Raw genomic sequence first — 20,042 nt, 5'->3', positions numbered from 1 at the left:
CCTAGACACTGAACAGAATGACATCACCGGTTTATCTCCCAAACCGTTGGGTCTACGACAGTCGTCAACAGTTGAGGAAAGAGAAGGCCGACGCCGCTTGGCTGCCTTCCGACACGACGGACCACGCCAGCGGCCCGGCGTCACCGGGATTATCCGCACAGCCCGATTCGTCCGCGGTTGAATTGTCTGAGACGACGGCGATCGCTTGAACTGTCAGCTCCGTCGCCGAACGCAGGTTTTCCGTCCGCGTAAGAGTCCTCGCCCTGGTCACCAGCTCCATGCCGCTGAACAGGGACAGTCTGCCGCAACATGGCAGCTGCTCTGAGGGAGCCGGAGAGCTGCCGCCCGGGAGCGTAACCTCCGGACCTTCTTGAGCACACGGGACCTCGGCCTCACCGGTCCCAGGCGGCTGGATTTCCCCATTGGGATGGGGAGAAACCTTGTACCGGCCGTCATCCTGATCGTCCCGATCGCTCGGGTCAGATGTGGGTGGATGCGGACTCTGCGGGCGCGTAGGGTCTCTGGACGGCTGGGGGACCCTCTCCACGTCTGGGGTATCAGCGGACAGGGCTAGCGCTGACGTGAGCGGGTACGCAGTTGTTGGAGAGGGCTGTACAGCTGAAACAAAATGGCCACCAATGGCTGTAACCGGTTTGGAGGAGTGCCCGAGTCCCCCCATCATGGCCTCGAACTGGCGCAAGAGCTGGGCAAAATGGATGCAGAAGACGAAAAGTGTAAATACAACATTTATATCTGACAATTTAAGCTACTTTATTCAATGAAGCAGAAGTTATATATCCAACAAATGAAATTGTTCTCTGAAGATGTGAAACTCGTCCTGGCACATTCTGAGGTTTACAGCCTCACCTTAGTGGCTTTGTTGGCTACTGGTCCAGGGGGACCCTCGCTCAGCTGGGCCAGCCGACGTTGGGTAGCTCCAAAGATTTGCTCCAGAGAGAGGAGGTCAGAGGTCATGAGGCAGGCTATGGCACACAGCGCCCTCTGTGGGTCGAGAGGACACAAAAAAAAAAATCCCATTTTAGGGCTTACGTTTTACATGTGGCGGTATCCTAGAGAGTACAGTAAACCGGCGTGGATGGAATTTGTTACCATTTGAGCGGAGTGTGACGGCTCCTGGAGCCTGCGAGAAAGCAGCTCCACCACCACCTCACAGTTGAGAGTGGAGCATCTGCGACCAATGGGGACAGACAGAACCAACATGTATATCCACCCAAATGCAGAGGCAATACATTAATAAACACCACAGGTTAGAATAATAGCGCTAGTGGGCAAAACGAGGCAGGAATACTGGTGATGCACTGACTCTTTGATAAAGTGCTGACTTTCCTCTCTGGACAAAAAGACTCTGGAGCCTTCCACCAACCGCCCAATCAGCGCCATCTCCTGGCTGCAGTCCCCTAACTGCATGGCCTCCAGCCTGAGCAAATCAGGGTGGAAGAAAGAAGCAAACATTGATTTCCAAGTTGAAGACGCCATCGTGGCTCAGGTGATGGGAAGCCGCTCCGCTGTCTCACCTCTCCGACAGGTCGCCGCTGCTTTCCCTGCTCGCGCCCGACTGGCTCCCAGTTCCGCCGGACTTGCTGCTCCTTTCCCCGGACGTCCTGCTGTTGACGGTGTTGTCCTGCGAGGAGCCGTTGTTGTCAGTCTCCTCCCAGCCACCGCCGACCTGACCCGGCCGTCGCTGAGTCCCTGAGAGGAGGAAGGGGCAGAGCGGTTGAGAGAGAGACGGCGGGTGAAGCAGAGGCAGCCACGTACAAATCAGATTGATGTACCGATGATTCTCGGGGCTCTGGCTGAATCGATTATTTCGAGACATTCGAAGTTTAAAGACATTGAGGATAACAGCACCCCGATTGGACAGGATTTCTGCCATGGGATTAGGAGGACAATAGAACTTCACGTTTGGATGTAGCTCAAAAATGAAAACAGGGCATTCAAACAAAAAAATGTAACATGGCTCATGAATCGGACACACATCAACATCTGCATTTAAATCGATAGATATTATAAAAGGCAGAAACATGTTTTTCTGTAAATGCCTACCTGTCAACCGATATGTAGATGCACATATTGCAGGGTTTTCTGGGTAGACGTGGGCCACACAGGCTAGACACAAGCTAAAGCAGGCAGTATACTTCAAAATTAGTGGATTTATGAGGATACAGTGAGGAAATGAACCAAGAGATCTGCGGGGTCTTCATGTGCTCTTTAAAATTCAACTTCTTTGCCAGAGTATCGCGTCAAAAATCACCATTCAGCCCAAGAAAGCCCAGTAGCCTCTTTCCCTCATCTCCCAATCAGAGCGGCGCAAAAAAGACGGAAATGCCTGACCTTTGGCCGACTGAAGGGGCAGGTTGAAGGCACACGCGGGCATGGCCACCTCCACAGGCGTGGCGGGTGCCAGTACTGCGCGGTAGCGGTTGTCGTGGAGACGGATGCCCTGTTGCTCGGTCGGGGGGAGGACGGCACTAGCCACCACCTCGGCAGCCTTCTGGATCTTATCCAGTAGGCTGTCACTGACTCCTGGGGTGGGGGTGGGGGGGCGCGCGCGCGCACACACACACACACACACACACACACACACACACACACACACACACACACACACACACACACACACACACACACACACACACACACACACACACACACACACACACACACACACACACACCTATGGCTTGGCAATATTAACAAACATTACAATATTTTTTGGATTAAAACCCCGACATTGATAATTTGGCGATGATTATTGATATGCATATGATATTTACACACATTATTAATGAGGATATTATGACCAAGCAGGTAGAGGCGTTGACTAGAACGTCTAGAACAGTCTATGAAGTTTACAAAAGTGGATGATATTACTGTAATGCAGCCTTGAAGACAAATTACCATAACCATATCTAGTCTCATATAACAATATTGGTATTATATCAATATATCACCCGGCCCAACGGTGTATGGTAGAACATTGTGAAATTAAATGTTTGGTTATCACTCTTTTTCTCCATGTATTATCAGAGTGCCGAGAACAGCCAATAAGTTCTCATTCTGACTCATCTTTCATCCGGTGGGGACTCAAAGTTAGGCGGGCCGCCACCCGTGGACACTCACCCGTCCCCTGTTTCCCTGGGCTGTATCCAAAGCCCTGCATTCCTGACCTGTAAGGTGAGGCCGAGCCCATACCTGCACACACAGACAACCTCTCCATCAATAAACAAAGAAATTGCAGATCCTAGAAAGGCCTAGAATTGAAAGTCTGAAATATCGACCAGACAATATGTCCTTCTAAGACTTCTTGCATGATTGCTGCTATCAAACTTTATTTTGCATTACTCACCCAATGTTTGAGACGGTGGGGGGCAGGGTGAGACAGTGCTCTTTTTGGAGAGGGTATCTGTGAAAAGCAACTTGGCTACTCCCTGTGAAGAGAGAGGAGCCAATTATCGATATACTGTATATATACATAATTTGTATAAATGTAAGTATAGCTTTTCGTATTTGTCTGTCCGATTTGAGACTGACAGAGTTTTGATAGTATGTGTGTCTTTAAATGAGTGCTGTGCCAGTGTGTGACTTTTTGGGAGATATTTTTATCGCCAACCTGTGCCGTGGATCTCACTTTCTGGTAGAGGGCAGTGCCGTGGATGGGATCAGGGGGGCCACTGTAAACTGATGTCAGGAAAAACAACAACATGTAGAATAAACACAAAGTCAATTTCAGAAAGCCAGCTCGCATGGCAGTCACCTTACACACAGTGTACACACCTCACAATTTTTCCTGGAATTGTCTAGTTCAGAGGTTCTCAACGTGTGGTCCAGCGACCCCACCGGGGGTCTTTTGAGAGGGTCCTCAGCAAAACTTACCATTATTTAATTTACAAGGCATTAGTACCATGAGATAATCTATCATAATTCTTGTTTTGATCATTCACTGTTATATCCCTAACTCCGGTAAGGTTTGGAACGAAAATCTTACCTATCAATAAAAATCTACTCGGATCAGGGTCCCAGAGAATAAATCTTATCCAATTTAAGGTCCTTGGTGCTAAAAAGGGTGAGAATCACTGGTCTAGTATTATCGTCATCCTTGACCCATATATTGTTAAACTTTTATTCTCTATACTTGTCAGAATATGCTGTTGCCAAGTATTATATTAAAATGGATATTGTTAATAGTCATTTTAGATCGGTCCTGTAATTCAAGGTTTTCTCAAACAACCCGCCGGACTAAACAGCCGGAGAGACGGCTTCTCTAACCTGACGCCTGCTGAATGAAGGTGGAGTTTCTCCTGAGCTCCGTGAGAAAGTGCTGCGAGCCGTGGCCACAGAGATGGACAAAGATCTTCAGCACCTGGCACAAAGGAAGCAAGCAATGTCACTTCTCATTTTTTGCCATCGGATTAATTACTACTTGACAGGGACACCGGCTGCTCTCACCTTAAGCTTGACGTGACAGGATTCCACCTGCAACCTCTCCAGAAGGTACTCCAATAAACACTGGCCACATCCTGAGGACTCGTGCGAGATTTCTACGGCAGCGGGATGGGTTAAGGACACAACAAGGGACAAACATGTGATGCTTGAGTCTCTAGTGGACTCTCTAGTCCACCAGGGGCGAAAAGGACCACAGACACTACAAAAGGATACTTCCAATTTCCTGAAAGAGGTAGCCAGGACAGGGGTTCTCATCATCTGCTGTGGCCTTCATCAGAGTCGGAACCTTGGAGAGAGGAAGAGGAGAGGAAACTGAAGAAACTAAAACATTGAAATTAGAGTCTTGATCCTAAAGCTACAGCAAATTCCAAAAGCAAGCTGACGCCCATGCGCACATAATATGGAGTTTTGGTGAGCTAGGCTAGCAGGCTACTGATGTCACCACAGAACTGAGCAAAACAGAGACGCCGTCCTACTTATCAAGGCTTTCAGTTCAAATTTCTGGTCACAATCAATGGGAGAAAATAAAATCTTTACTACGTTCAATTGTACCTACTTTCTGAATGAAGGCAAGTCGTTCCAGAAATGTTGCCATGATCTAACAGTGCAGACTCCAAGCTAGTCATCATCTTACTTCCGCGTTGGGATAGAGAGGCGGGCCCAAAGATGACAGCTGGCCAATCACACGCCGGAATCCCTCGGTTCTAAGAACCCATTGGTCCTCTGTACGCGCGTCAGCGTTACTATCCCGCAGTGTATTTCTACTATGCTGCGTTCTTTAAAACTCGGAAATCTATCATTTCGCGTCAGAGACGCCGTTTCCGAGCCACCAGTAAATGTGTGTTGACTGTTAGCAGTGTGTGCCGCTGTGACACTGTGACGTCAGGTACACGCGGGCTTAAGAGGTCTGCCCCGAAATTCCGACTTTTAAATTGGAAGTCCTCGTGCTCTTTTCCAAGTCGGAGGCTGGATTTTCACGGGTTCCCGGCTCCTAATTGAACCGAGCACGACACCGCCAACAAATATGGCGCTGCCCGTGAGTCTTACAAAATCGTGGTATTTTCTCTCTACCACCCGCGTTCCTATGAGTCATTTATCGATTTAGCAAAGGCAATATGCATTCTAAAGGGGATCACGTCTGATTATATTGTATGTTATATCCCAATCTAAAGTCGTTTCTAAAGTTTTTACTTTTTCCTCAATACAGCCTGCTGCCTGAAACGCGGGCAACACCGCTATGTCGACCGCTAACGTCTGGACTCGGAGCCGAGAAAAGATAAGACGCTTCCCCGAGATCTTTGCTCAGTGTGCTGCGGAGGTAAGGACCCGTAGAGTAATATAACGCGCTTGGTAACCAGAGTGTTTTCATATCCGCGTTCACGTTACAGGGGACCCTGCTGACGTCATCTGACAGCCCATGAACGTCAAAAGGCTGCCAGGTGACGTCGGCAGGGTCCTGCGCCAGGGCTCCAGGTGACGTCAGTTTTTAAGCACGTACTCTTTGGTTACAAGTACGCTTATTCATTCCTCTCTTGCAAAGTGACAAAGTGACAACAAGATCAACCTATTGAGGACATTTTATTTCCCCGCCATTCGTCTCACAGGCCACAGCTTATGGGAAGTGTGTCACGGCCACGACTACAGGGAAACAGGAGCTGAAAAAGGATCTGTGCGTCAAAGAGTTTGAGGCGCTCAGGACTTGCTTCGCCAATGTGGTGAGTGTCAAAAGTTAATGATGACTCTGGTAAAGTTTTAACTGACAACTGACTGATCATGTCATAAACAGGAACTTATTGGGGTTTTTTTTTTTTTTTTACAGGCGAAGAGAGCAGCAAAATAGTAACTCGTGGATCGAGTTCCAACGTGAAAGTATTGTTCGGGACTGAATTCCACCACACTTAATAATACCTGGCGCCATCCCTCCAAGTCTCAATGTATTATCTTAACAAAATAGGAAAGCATAGCATATTTTTCCTGTCAGTAAATAAAATGGCTTTGTATATTGCATTCAACACCAATGTATTACCATGTGTGTAAATAAAAAGACAATCAAAGTAGAGTTGTATTTTATTCCATCTTAATATCAAAAGTTGAAAAATAGAATGACTTTGCAGACATTGCACAAGGGGGGGGGCACAAAAAAACCCAAAAAGACCAGAATATGGGTCATTAGCAAGTATGAAACAGTATTTATTTCTACTATCCAACCACGGTTAGAAAATCTCAGTCAATTAGGTGGGTGGCACAGTGAAAAAGGACCATGAAACTACATTTCCACATCCTGTTTGCAGCAGATGTACTGGATCTAAGGCACTGATGGGGAAAGAAAATTACTAAGTCGTAAAAATGAATCAATGCAGCCGTTTTCCACAGTGTACAACGCTAAAAGGCTTACAATGCTGCGCTGTCTGCTCATTTCTGCATTTAGTTTTTTATTTATTTGTTTTTTAAAGTCTTGTTTTTACAGCTTGAGTCAGTATTTCCAACGCCGGAATACAAAATGTCCAAAAAGGTCCTCTTATGATTCCCAGTAAATGCTCTTTTTAAACAATCGAAAGAATTGCGATATTTACACCTTATACAAGGTTACGGACAGAGGTTGAGAAGACGACGCAAAAATCTCAACGGAACGACAAACAGACTCCGTACTGCAAGAAACTAACTAGCACAGCCGTTGGATATCTGGATACCCCCCCTCCCCCACATGGTATCGTCTTTGCATAGATTTACATATACAACAAACATTTTCCGCTGACCTATACAAAAGTAGACGGTAAAAATAAGTTATTATTTACATAAAAATAGCCATCCGTTCAATACTTTGCACAAAACTCAAGACTTTTGGATTATTTGTGGAGTGATGTACAATATCAAAGCCATGAAGTGACATTTGTTTTCCATAATTTCTAATATAATATATTTGCAGAGCAGACGCTGTTCTAAGAATAACAGGAGGATGAATGGACAGAAGTAAAAAAAAAAAAAAGGTTGCTCCCATTAACATTCTGCTGCTACATCATCTGTTTCATGTGTACGTTTTGAGGCATGTTCCCACCAACAGGCTTGTTTTTTTTTTTGTTTTTTTTTTGGTGGATCTCTGTGTGGAGACGTCTTATGGGAGTCAGTCTCTTCTGTAAGGCTGAGATCTTGCGAGTCTCTGGAGGCAGCAATGTAAGGTGACTGGGTCGGGGAGGCATGATTTTAAGAGGTTCTGCCCAAATACAGAATGAGTTCTGTGGGACTTTTTGTCCCAAAACTGACACCGTGTGTGGCCATGACGTTTGCGCTTACATCTTGCCCTCGGCCTCCGGGGCCTCTTTGATCTGCCGGCTGTGCACCACAGCGCCGCCCAGTAACTGTCCCTCCAGGGCTGCGTGCAGGTCGCCACCCAGCTCCAGCAGGGGTTCGAGCCCAGGCATCCCCCTGGACACCTGCCCGGGTCCCAGCGCCCTGCGCCGCCTCCTCAGGTCTGTGTCCTTCTCCTGGGACCCCTGAGGCTGGGCGGCGACGGCGTCTTGCAGGGCTCTCGCAGCGTTCTCCTTCAGGTCCCGCCCTCCTTTCTTCTGGGGCTCGACATGGGGCGCGGCCCCCGCTTCCTCCACCCGCTCCAGCTGGGCCAGCCTCGCCTTCTGCTCCGCCAGCTCCTTCGCCGCCTTCATCTGTGCGGCTATTTCCTCTTCAGCCTTCTGCAACTCCTGCTGGACCCGCTGTTTCTCTGCTCGCTCCCTCTCCAGCCTCTCCTCCTCCGCTCTCTCCGCCATCTCTTTGGCCGCTCTGTCTCGGGCCAGTTTCTCTCTCTCTGCCCTCTCTCTTTCCATCTCCTGATCCCTGGCCAACCTCTCCCGTTTCTCCCTCTCCAGCCTCTCCTTCTCCACTCTCGCCTGGACCTCTTTCTCTATCCTCTCCTTCTCCAGCCTCTCTTTTCCAGGCACCTCCTTCCCCTGGTCGGCATTTTCCTCCCCATCTATCGGATCACTTTTAACGACAGGTTGGGTGTTGTCCTGTCTCTGCTGTCCCAGTGGAACCCCTCTTGCTCCCAGCTGCCGCTCTTTATGGGTGTCTGCCACGGCTGCTTTGGCCGCCGGGTCAACAGCATCATCAACTTTGTGGATGGCCATAGCCGGCGCTTTAGGGGCCTGGAGCTCCGAACTCTTACCACCCACCGGGGCTTGATTTTGGGGCGCGGCGTGAGGATCCGACCCTCCCGCCTGTGGAGCTCCGGCCGGGTCCACAGCCTGCAGAGGCTCTTTGGCCTTAGCCTCTCCCGCCTCCGCCCCCACGTCCTGGTTGTCCTGGACACCTTTGTCCCCATCCCCATCTGCGGCAACACCTTTGTCCAAAAATTAAACAAAATGAAATCACAATCAGAAATCCGATTTATTGTTATGTGCATTAGTTGGCAATACGCTGGAAGGTACCCACCTCCGGGCTGTTTCTGGTGGATCTCTTTGTGTTGCTCCTCGATGACCGCCAGCAGCTTCTCCTGCTGGTCCAGGAGTCTCTTCTGCTGCTCCTGCTGCTGCTGGATCACCTTCAGCAGCACCACATGGTCTATCTGGCCCTCTATACAGAGACAAACCCAGAGAGACGGTAAGAGGCACGTAGGGGTATCTCCTAAAGTAGTCAAAGCGGCGAATGCAAGATACCTAGCAAGACGGTTGGTGAGGGTCTAGTACTTTATTTTTTTCGGTACTAATGTGAGGCTGGTCTCCAAGGCCAGTGGATGGAGAGGAACAAAATAAATCAAAATTGAATCAACACAGTTCAAGTTTCCAAGACCAAAATGTAGCCAAAAGTACAGTGTTGTTATTTCATTTGAATAGAACAATGGTCTAGGAAACTGGCCCTGTAGGGCTGATGTTGGACCCTCCCATAGTTTAAGTTGAGTTGTCAAAAACTAACACAAACGACAAACTGATATAAACAAGAGCTACGTTAGAGGACGTGGTGAGTGGGGTGAGTGGGGTGGACTATAGAGACTAAGGTTCTATTTCGAGAGCTTTCGACCCCGACTCTCGGATTAGGTGAACGGACTCAATGTGAACCACGGAGAGACGGACGGACAAAAAGGGGAAGGCAGAGAGGGGAGGGATGGTGGGTGGAGGTGGAGGATGGAAGAGAGTCTAGAGTTCGTACCTGCGACCAGCTTTTTAATCACTGTGATGAAGCCCAGCAAAGAGAGAGAGAGACAGAAAAAAAGAAAGAAAGAGAGAACAAGAGAAAGACAGAAAGAGAGCAACGGTGGTAAGAAAATTTTTGAAATAAATATATATAAGTGAGAGTAAAACGAAGCCAAGACGATTTGCAAAGAGACGCATCGATTTTTCCACTTTTCTCACATTTGTACCGGTCAAAGCCGATAAAAGCTTCGGTTGGAATAGTGTTTTAGATTAAAAGACAACTGTAATGTCAGATCGGGAGCAAGAGAGAGAGACGTGCTGGAAAACCGCATTCATTTTCAATACCATACTGTACAAAACTCCCAAAACTCACTCAATCCAGGACATACTGTACAATAATAATGTCACGTTCACTATTTGGGCCCCAAGAATGTTGAAAGCCCTGACTGACTAAACAAACACCTTTGAGGCAGCATGTTTTTTTAAATGGTAAAAATCTATTCCATCACTCAATCCCTTAAAAGATAGATTAAAATAAAACGTTTACTTTTATGTGTTTAAGAATTTGTATCTTTTATTCCTTTAGTTAAAGTCCAGTTGCGAGTATATCTGACACGTGATCTGTTCACACCATCTGTGCCATCTTGGTGTTGGCGATTGTTGATGACAAACCTCTTCCACAATGCTGAACCGCCCCTCTGGATAAACTCGAGCAACACCATGTTGGAACTGCCCCGAATACAAATTTTATTCAGCTTGTCTGAGTGCGGCCATGAGCTCCACTTACCACTGACCTCAGTTTTTTATTAACAAAAGCAATAAGGCTTCCACCCCTTCGGGCTAAACCCTAATAATAATAATAACAATGATTATTATTATTATTATTATTATTATTATTATTATTATTATTAACAATAATACTACTACTACTACTACTACTATTAATAATAAAAATATTGTTATTAATATTATAATTCTTATTTATTTCTTTTAACCTGTGTTGTCAGCATGCAACACAGAGTATTTGTATGCCATTGCATCTAGGAAAGAGTTAATCTGCAGTTCAACTTCTCAACTTGCAATACAATTTATAGAACCCAGAATCACGATTGTGGCGCCTCCCCTTGCGGCTGCCTGCGTGAGCACCTTGTGTCGATTACGCACATTTTGGTATGTTTTAGTATTTTTAGAGCTTATAGAGCTTATTGTGCGTAATCACCAGGTGTCATGACATTTCACTGCATATATGTATGACCGTATGTATATGTATGTGACAAATAATCTCTTGAACTTGAACTTGAACTTGAACTTATTTTACCATTTCTCAACCCACGCCTAAAATGTTGGTTCCCATCACTTATGGCTGTTCCAGACCTGCCAACCATGGGAATTTATTTTGAGTACCACAATAGTATAACATGTTTGAGTTACTGCAGCTAAATGACTCCATCGGTTATTCACACCGTAGCCGTCTCGTAATGAGGATCATCACAATGTACGCAAGCTACTACAGCTAAATATATACAGTATACAAATTCACATCATTGGGATATACCACTTGAAATGTATCATCTTATAAAGTTACCAAACATGTTTACCAACTAGAGACGCACTGATTGCAATTTTCTAGGCCGATTCCTATTTTTTTCCCTTTAAGTCTGACCTTCAGATTACAATTTCCGATCTACTGCACATCGATGACAAAAACATCATGTGATCTGATCACGCTCAGGTGACTAAACAGCTGCACATACGGACTACCACTGCAATTTTCAATTATCACAATAGTGAGATTGCTGATTTCAACATTGTTTATCATTGTTCATTATTCACTTTGGAACAATAATAGACCATGAAACTATCACTGAGTTCCAATAAAATAGAAACGTGAGCCTGTCACCAAATTTCAGTAAAATCGAACCTGTACCCCACACTGAGTTTTAGTAGAACACAACATATAACTAACATGGAAATGTCCAGTACAAACTTCAAATCAAAGTCTCTTTCCCTTCAAGTGCAAATATAAATTTATTATATTTATATGGTACTTTGCAAATAAATTGTAATCATTACAAGACATAAACAAATAAAATAAATCGCCGACTCTTCTCACTCTGGTTCATGGAAGTCTTCAAATTGAACGACTCATTTTACTGAGTGACTCGTCAAGAACCAAGTCTCAAAAAAGAGTCGAAACTTTCATCACGAGTGGAGCGCCGCTGTGACAGCGATAGATACTCAGTCTGCACAATGTTAGAATATCATCAGGAGACAAATAAATAATTGATCTAATCGTCTTTGTTTACCTTTAAGTACCTCCAAACAGCGACATTTTCTTTCTTTCTTTCACTCTCTTTTTTGAGCATCAACTACATTACATTACGTTGTTATTGGTTTGAATATTGTAGCATTTTTGCGAGTACAGTACATGAGAACAGAATCTACCGTGTAAATTTGACCGGCACAGAGAGGGAGAGGGAGGGCTTACAGAACCACAAGTCGTAACATCTGGTCCAATCACCAATCAGAGGGATGGAGTTTAAATACACAATAAATGTACAATATTGTTTTGAATTTGGTTCATTTCCATCGTTAAATCTCACACACACACACACACACACACACACACACACACACACACACACACACACACACACACACACACACACACACACACACACACACACACACACACACACACACACACACACACACACACACTCCGTTCCTAGAACCAGGTTGTTAAGCGAATTGGTCGGACCTGTGTTATTTCACGGTAAGGGGGCGTGACCATTGTGAACGCTAGTGTAGTGAATACTGACAGACTGTGGGAACGAGACTGAGAATGGAGATGAGATGTATACAGTATGTGTGGTGTATATAGTGTATAAAGGGTGATGCGTATGAGATGTATACAGTATGTGTGGTGTATATAGTGTATAAAGGGTGATGCGTATGAGATGTATACAGTATGTGTGGTGTATATAGTGTATAAAGGGTGATGCGTATGAGATGTATACAGTATGTGTGGTGTATATAGTGTATAAAGGGTGATGCGTATGAGATGTATACAGTATGTGTGGTGTATATAGTGTATAAAGGGTGATGCGTATGAGATGTATACAGTATGTGTGGTGTATATAGTGTATAAAGGGTGATGCGTATGAGATGTATACAGTATGTGTGGTGTATATAGTGTATAAAGGGTGATGCGTATGAGATGTATACAGTATGTGTGGTGTATATAGTGTATAAAGGGTGATGCGTATGAGATGTATACAGTATGTGTGGTGTATATAGTGTATAAAGGGTGATGCGTATGAGATGTATACAGTATGTGTGGTGTATATAGTGTATAAAGGGTGATGCGTATGAGATGTATACAGTATGTGTGGTGTATATAGTGTATAAAGGGTGATGCGTATGAGATGTATACAGTATGTGTGGTGTATATAGTGTATAAAGGGTGATGCGTGATGAGATGCTTGACGCTGAGACGCCGCTGTATTGTACCCAGCGTACAATACAGACTGGTCAGAGCTGGTCCAAAGTCTAAAAGGTTGTTAAACAGGCAGGTCGTTAAGTGAGGAGTACCTGTATTTTAAGTAACAATAATATCACATTTAATTTAAACCATTTTTTGAATTGTGCAACGGAAGAGGCGAAAGTCTCTTACTTTAGCACGGATATAACCAGAAGAGCTGATTTGGCATTATTGTGTGCTTCCCAGGAATATTTAATTGTTTTAAGAGTTAAAGGTTTGCCCTATTGGACTGTATGTAACGTTTGAATTAGGGATGCACCGATTGTGAAATTCTGGGCTGATACCGATGTTTTTCGAGTTCCCATGAACACAGCATCACTTACTGCTTGGAGCACTGCAGAGAGCCCTGTCTGTGTTTTCTAACATCGATTTTGGATGGAGTCGTCCTCTTAGACGGATAAAAATATAAAAAATAAAAATGCCAAAATGGGTTGCCAAATATACTTTGTAGGCCCGCCCAAGTGAAGTCTTTGTGGTGTAGGAGCAAAGCACCTTAGACATGTAGGTGTTATACATTCAAGTGTACATTAACTTTATATGTATAAATGATATTTACATAAATAACAGGGGTTAAAAACTGTACTTGTAATGATGTTTACAACAGACGAGCTTAGGAAGCCATTTTTATTCCTTCCCTTGGTTCCGTTATTCCAAATACAAAGTCATTGCACTTTTACCCTTTTCTCTCTGCAGTTTCCCTAGACCAAGCTGTGATTTGACCCTTTTTGTCCTTCTTGTCACTCCGTACTTCCTCACGTACACACTAAGAGTGTTAAGCTTACGTCGCTCGTGCTAAAAACACGCTCCGCTCTTTGAGTCATCTTTCTCCCTTAATGGGCCGGGGGAGTCTGTGTTTTAGTGTTTTAGAGGCGGAGCAACACAGTTGTGTGATTTAAGGAATTACAACCAGCTGTTTTAACTACCACTTAAACAACCGTCAGCTCCCACTGGGAAACACTGGATAACCCATTGGCCACTGCCATCAGTGAATGTCATCTTATTTGCCGATAGGCCAATGGCAGTCAACAAGGCGGCTCAGCCGGTACTGATGTAGAGCCGATAAATCGGTGCATCGTTAGTACGAACAGTAATAATTGATGGAAACCAGCATTTAAGTAAATCCTGGGTTGAAAAGTGGCCAAACAATTTGATCCACCTGTAGCTGCATTGTTAAAGTGCGCTCTAACTTCTCACCGTCCATCTTGTCGTCTCCTGCATCTTTGCTGTCTGCGGCTGCTGCTGCTGCCACTTCCCCGGCGGGGTGGTGCTCTCCTCTCTCAGCAAGTGGAGCTGATGAGACCAACAAATATTAAAGTTGATCCCATCAGAATAATACGAAATTTGATTTTGAGTTTATAAAGGTTACATTTTACCGTCTCTAGGGAGGTTGTGTTCGCTCCCGACATAGTTACTCACGTTTCTGTGCGGCGTCTGGCACTCTGCCGATGTGCTCGCCCAGATCGTCCCTCGCCCTATCGACCGGCTGGTCTTTGCCGGGGGCCGGCTTCTCTGCCTCCTTCAGCGAGGGTGCCTCGGGGACCTTTTTGGCCGCCTCTGGCCCACGCTTCTCCAGCACCTCGTTGGACAGGACCTCGCCTCCGCCCACATCCTCCTCCTCCTTCCGAACCACGGCCAACTTGGGTTTCTCCTCGGCCTTCGCCTCGTTGTCTTCCTTCGCTTCCATCCGCCGCGGCGCCTCCTCACCCTCCACCTGGGACTTGTCCTCGCCTCCTCCTCCTCTTCTGCCACCGTCCCCGGCAGGTGGAGCCGGCTGCTTTTCCTGCTCCTCCTCCTCCAGCTCAGCATTGTTCTTCCGGCTATCCACCCGGACCTCGTCGTGGGGGATGGGGGGCTCGTGGCGGTGGGCCTCGCCCTCTGGCACCGCCACGCCTTGGAAAAGCGACAGATAGACGTCAAAGAATTATTCGATTATATTATCTTATTACTATTTCACTCATTTCTTGGCATTTTTCTTCATTGTGCAGCGAGTAGAGGGGCCTTAAAAGCAGTCCCATAAAAACTGCAAGCCAAATTGGCCAAACTGCAACTCCTATGTACTTCGAAAACTTCACAAAAATGTGAGATGTGAACTCTGCTGGCCAAACCAATTTACCCAATAATAAAGTTTTGTGTTATAAGAATTTTCTATCTATATATATATTGCTGTGCCTTTCATGTGAACTCTTGTACAATGTATGTGTACTTGCCAAGGCTAAGTAGAGTTCCTGTCGTAAAAAAGGAAGTTAACAAGTCACTTTCTGTGTCGTAAAAAGGAGGAAGGAAACCTCGACAGATAGTCGGTCTCAACAAAACTGCCCCATCAATGATCTATACAGGGGCGTTGCCACATCTACCGACCTTCCTCCCAGCGGCTCCTCAGTTTCGCCACTCGAAGAAGACTGTATCAAAAGCTCAGCTCTCCGTGAGAACTGAGCACTTCCTCTGTGACATTGTGTTGTGTTGTTACACTGAAACTGCTCCTCTTGTACAAGATTAAATACTTTATTAACCTAAAGTAATTGTCTCCAATTTCCCCTGTAAAGGTTAGTCTGTCCACGAATAAAGTTTATAGCTAAATTAAATTTAAATTACTTTACTAGACACATATATAATCCTGCCATTGAAATTACCAAGCCAGGTAAATGCCCTTGTGCCCTTTGACTTAGACGTACCAGCACCAGGACGGTCCAGCTGCACCTCTTCCTCCTTCTTTATTTCAGGCAGGTCAACAGGTCCCTTTATCTGGGGTGGTTCTGCCGCGCCCCTTTCCAGAGGTTGCACCACCTCCACGGCCCGGGCTTTGGGCACATCTACATCCACCGGGTTCTTGATTATGGCTTTGTCTGCCCAAAGACACACACACACAAAAAATGTAACCCTTACAGGGCAGCTTTTAATTAAGATTAGTTATGGATCCACTGGGCCAAGTTCTGGTGTCACGGCGGCAGAAGTTGAAGAACAGTACAAGCAAAAAGTAAAAATTAAAATTAAAAAGATAAAAATATAGGAGTTTACCATAACTCAAAAGTCCACACGCCAATCACCATATTTACCTTTAGTGCCTGACTGCATTCTTGATATCTCCCAGTGTGTGTCGATTACACACATTTGAGTATTTTTCGAGCTTATTGAGCTTGTGCGTAATCACCAGGTGTCAAGACATTTCACTGCATATATGTACGACCGTATGTGTATGTATGTGACAAATACTGTCTTGAACCTGAACCTGAACCTGTAACAACAACCAGGCAAGCTGTAGTCCACCCATACTGCTAAATCCACCTGAAAGTACCGTAGTACTCCCCTAGGTGGCAGCAAACACTTTGCCTATAGCCCAAAAAAAAAAAAAAAAAAAAAAAAAACAACTAATAGTGAAAAGACTAAATAGAGAGAAACAGAAAACAATGCACAAGACAAAGAACATTTGACACCAGTACAAACAGGATGCAGGTTTGGCTTCAACTGAAATATGTTAATAACAGGAAACATAAACTGGGGGAGAAAATAGAAAAGACAAAATGGCTAAACGAACAGATAACAAGAGAGAAAAAAAAAAAAAAAGATAAATTAAATTAAATGAGGAGAGAAAAGAACTGCAAAACTCAAGGCCCCTTACCCCCCCGACACCAGCCCCCTTTTTCTCTTTACAGTCAGACGCTTGCAGGCATTTCCCGGCTGCCACAGAAGATGTGTGTGTGGGGGGACTACCGGGGTGGGAGGAGAGCAGGCATTGTATTTTGGTAGGGCTTTGAGTGGGTGTAGAGAGGGGTAGAGAGAATAGAGGGAGAGAAGTGTGTGTGTGTGTGTGTGTGTGTGTGTGTCTGTGTGTGAGTGCATGTGTGCGTGCATGTCTGTGTGCATGTGTGCTTGCGTGCGTGCGTATATGCGCACGTGCGCATGGGGGGGTGAGACAGAGAGGGGGAGGAAATTAGAAATTGCTAGTGTTTGAAGGGCATCACTCTCTTCATCAATGTCAGCCACTTGCACTGCTCTTAGATATCATCAAGAGATTATCTGCCTGCCTGCGTGGCTGCCTGCGTGGCTGCCTGCGTGGCTGCCTGCGTGGCTGCCTGCGTGGCTGCCCGCCCGCCCGCCCAACCGTCATTTTTTCCCCCCTTTTGTTTTACCCTCCTCACCTCTGCTCGGTCTTATCTCTCCGCCGGCCCGTTTCCCCAGAGATAAAACCAGCAGTAAAGACGTCCGCCCACCCCAGTCCCTGTCCGGCGGCTGAAATCTTCCACCGAGGCTGTCTCCCCCGGCCCATTGGTAAACCGCTTCCGATTACAGCCCTTACCGTTCAAATCGGGCAGGTCGAGCAGCAGCAGGCTGCTCTTGTCCGGGGCTGGCGGGGGTGGGGCCTGGGCCCTAGAGGCGGGGCCACTGGTGGAGATGGACAAGGTGGTGAAGGTGCTGATAAGCAGGATGCCCAGACCGACACACAGCACCAGCTGGACAGAGAGATAGAGAAACCGATAAAGCCACAAAGAAGGAATGTACAAATGGTTAGAAGTGGTGTGTCTGCAGGTATCATAGAGTTAAATATAATCCTTCAATATGCATATATACTCTCCCACTAATAACTTCCCAATATTCACCAAGATAGAGTGTAGTAACAACAGCCCAGGTTATATATATAGTGGAACATCCACAGGTTATTATTACATTTTTTGTACAATTGTTTAATTCTATTTATGCATTATTTATTTATTTTTAATTACTTATTTTGACCGTTTCATATGCGATTGTTTATAGCAATACTTTGGTATATCTGTTGCACCCCCCCCTTTCTGCAACCCCTGTTAAATTATATTTCTTTATACTTTGTTTTATAAGCAATGAGGGTGGAAAATATTTGTCTTATAGTACTTGTATAATTTGAATTGTGGAAATAAAAATATGTAAAAAAAATAAATATATGTATATACACTGATTCAATAAAGTACTGCAGGAAATAACTATACATGTGGTACAGGGCAGAGGTAAGTATTAGGTAGAAACAGGGCAGGTTATTAACTAAATGATTTTATGAACTGTTATAAGTTTCCTTTAAATCAGATAGCAAGGAAAGTGATTAGCTACTAAAAATGGATACATTTTTTTGTAAAGAACAAATATTAAATATTACAAATATTTTGTTGGAAACAAACATCTCATAAATTCCAATTTATGACAATTTAATGACTTAAAGTGTCAATCTCGAAGACTTCCGTTTCAGTTTTGTTTTTGGCGGCACCTATGGCGAAAAGCGGTAGTTGCAGGTGTGTGGCGGAGTGAACGCACGTGAATGTGGTGTGTGTGTGTGTGTGTGTGTGTGTGTGAATGCATGGCGGCCAAGTCACCACAGACACCCGGTTCTTAATACTCAGAATACGGCAAACAGAAGGACTTTCATCAGCGGGCCATAGGCTCGATAACCTTTATGATACCTCATTCGGTGATAGATAGTGACTTAAAAGAAATGTATTCAAAGGAAAATCTTTGAGATTGGCACTTTAAAGGCCAAAGATTTGTAAAACACTATTTAAGACGCCTTAACCATGCGTCTTTCAGGGATTGGCACAAACTGATTAAGGAGCTAAAGACGGCTGAGAGAGAGAGCGAGAGAGAGAGAGAGAGAGAGAGAGAGAGAGAGAGAGAGAGAGAGAGAGAGAGAGAGAGAGAGAGAGAGAGAGAGAGAGAGAGAGAGAGAGAGAGAGAGAGAGAGAATGTGTGTGTGTGTGTGTCTCACCTGAGCGATGAAGCTGTTCTTCTGGATCTTTCTGTAGATCAGAGCGGGACAAATGAAACAAATCAGACTGCCCATGGTGGCTCCGGTCAGACCCAGGATGGTCTCCACTGCAACAAGAGGCGAAACACACAGGTTGGGAAGAGATAAAGAGACTGGCAGCAAGTATTTGAGAGAGGGCGAGAGTGTGAGAGAGTGAGACAGACAGAACATTATTTTCAACTCCCTTGGAGGACAGACACATTGGCTAGTCAGTATACTACAAACTAAGAGAGAAATTTTGATGAACACCATTCACCCCCCCAGGTTGATCAACCTGTGAACACAACCAACCCTGCGATATTTGGGCCATTTGGGGAAAAACTGGGGACAAGTTCTCTCTCTGGGCTTCCACACACCTCTGACGAACAAAGTCTTGTTTTAGTTATTTTCTGTGGTTATCGCTCAAAAAGTTCTGTTGTTACAATTAATGCGCTCTTAAAACACACACACACACACACACACACACACACACACACACACACACACACAACACACACCCTTCTGTTAAAAAAAAAAAAAAAAAAAAAATAGTTAATACCTGACTCTACTGTGGTCCCATTGTTCTAGATACCTCTAGCCTCTAGTTGCAGTGTGTGTGTGTGTGTGTGTGTGTGTGTGTGTGTGTGTGTGTCCGGCGGGCTGGGCACCGGGCCCAGGGCCTGCTGTTCTTCATGCTGGGGAATGAGGCCATATTGTCTCCCTCAGATTTAGCATCCATTCTCTCCGGGGGCAGGGGGGGGAACTCCACCTCCCCTCTCTCTATTAGTCTGATTAGATACACAAAGAGGCCACACACACACACACTGTCTCCCCCACCACCCACACCCACACACACACACAGTGGATGTGTGCAAGTCTTGAGGTCTAAATGGGTTTGGCCAATGAAAATCTCTGACGGCCGCCGCACAAAGGAGGGAATAAAACGTACAGAGTCTAACCTTGACACCTTTTGTCATCCACGCTGTGAGAGAGAGAATGAGAGAATGGTAGAGAATGAAACAAAGAGAAGGGAAAAGCAATGGGAGCGAAAGAGGGATCGAAGGGAAGGAGAAAAACAAGCAAAAGAAAGAGGGCCAGAGTAAAAGAGGGGGCCTCATCGTGACGCAATAATATTGCGTTGCGACGAGGCCTCCACTTTTACACAAAT

At 45.4% G+C, this 20,042-nt stretch overlaps 3 protein-coding genes across 4 annotated transcripts in view; 1 reads left to right on the top strand and 2 right to left on the bottom strand.

Moving 5' to 3' along the window:
• Positions 1 to 64: 64 nt before the first annotated feature.
• Positions 65 to 5,095, bottom strand: tepsin (TEPSIN adaptor related protein complex 4 accessory protein; the record flags this gene model as incomplete). Its single annotated transcript, XM_080020737.1, has 13 exons — positions 5,021 to 5,095; positions 4,678 to 4,750; positions 4,468 to 4,559; positions 4,288 to 4,381; positions 3,632 to 3,699; positions 3,368 to 3,449; positions 3,142 to 3,213; positions 2,353 to 2,544; positions 1,536 to 1,710; positions 1,325 to 1,438; positions 1,111 to 1,189; positions 868 to 1,002; positions 65 to 703 (listed from the first exon to the last, which is right to left on the bottom strand). The coding sequence occupies exons 1-13, from the start codon at positions 5,057 to 5,059 to the stop codon at positions 65 to 67; spliced, it is 1,854 nt and encodes a 617-aa protein (XP_079876863.1). The 5' UTR covers positions 5,060 to 5,095.
• A 212-nt stretch (positions 5,096 to 5,307) lies between these two features.
• On the top strand, positions 5,308 to 6,421 carry ndufaf8 (NADH:ubiquinone oxidoreductase complex assembly factor 8). 2 transcript variants are annotated; one of them, XM_080020809.1, is made up of 4 exons: positions 5,308 to 5,500; positions 5,672 to 5,782; positions 6,069 to 6,179; positions 6,284 to 6,421. In XM_080020809.1, the coding sequence occupies exons 2-4, from the start codon at positions 5,702 to 5,704 to the stop codon at positions 6,302 to 6,304; spliced, it is 213 nt and encodes a 70-aa protein (XP_079876935.1). In that variant the 5' UTR covers positions 5,308 to 5,500; positions 5,672 to 5,701; the 3' UTR covers positions 6,305 to 6,421. The 2 variants fall into 2 exon arrangements, with proteins under 2 accessions (XP_079876935.1, XP_079876934.1); XM_080020808.1 differs by having other exon boundaries at positions 5,489 to 5,782.
• A 92-nt stretch (positions 6,422 to 6,513) lies between these two features.
• Positions 6,514 to 20,042, bottom strand: part of slc38a10 (solute carrier family 38 member 10) — a 32,599-nt gene continuing 19,070 nt past the window's right edge. Inside the window, exons 11-17 of the mRNA XM_080020807.1 lie at positions 18,857 to 18,963; positions 17,423 to 17,576; positions 15,801 to 15,971; positions 14,545 to 15,018; positions 14,323 to 14,418; positions 8,887 to 9,027; positions 6,514 to 8,794 (exon numbers count right to left, since the gene is read on the bottom strand). Of these exons, the coding sequence (XP_079876933.1) occupies positions 7,752 to 8,794; positions 8,887 to 9,027; positions 14,323 to 14,418; positions 14,545 to 15,018; positions 15,801 to 15,971; positions 17,423 to 17,576; positions 18,857 to 18,963 (2,186 nt within the window). The 3' untranslated portion in view covers positions 6,514 to 7,751. The remainder of the gene's footprint in view (positions 8,795 to 8,886; positions 9,028 to 14,322; positions 14,419 to 14,544; positions 15,019 to 15,800; positions 15,972 to 17,422; positions 17,577 to 18,856; positions 18,964 to 20,042) is intronic.

Source organism: Zeus faber (assembly GCF_960531495.2).
Source record: "Zeus faber genome assembly, chromosome: 20".
Classification (NCBI taxonomy): Eukaryota; Metazoa; Chordata; class Actinopteri; order Zeiformes; family Zeidae; genus Zeus; species Zeus faber.
Note: the sequence above shows the minus strand (reverse complement) of the source record. Positions and strands in the feature narration are given on the sequence as shown.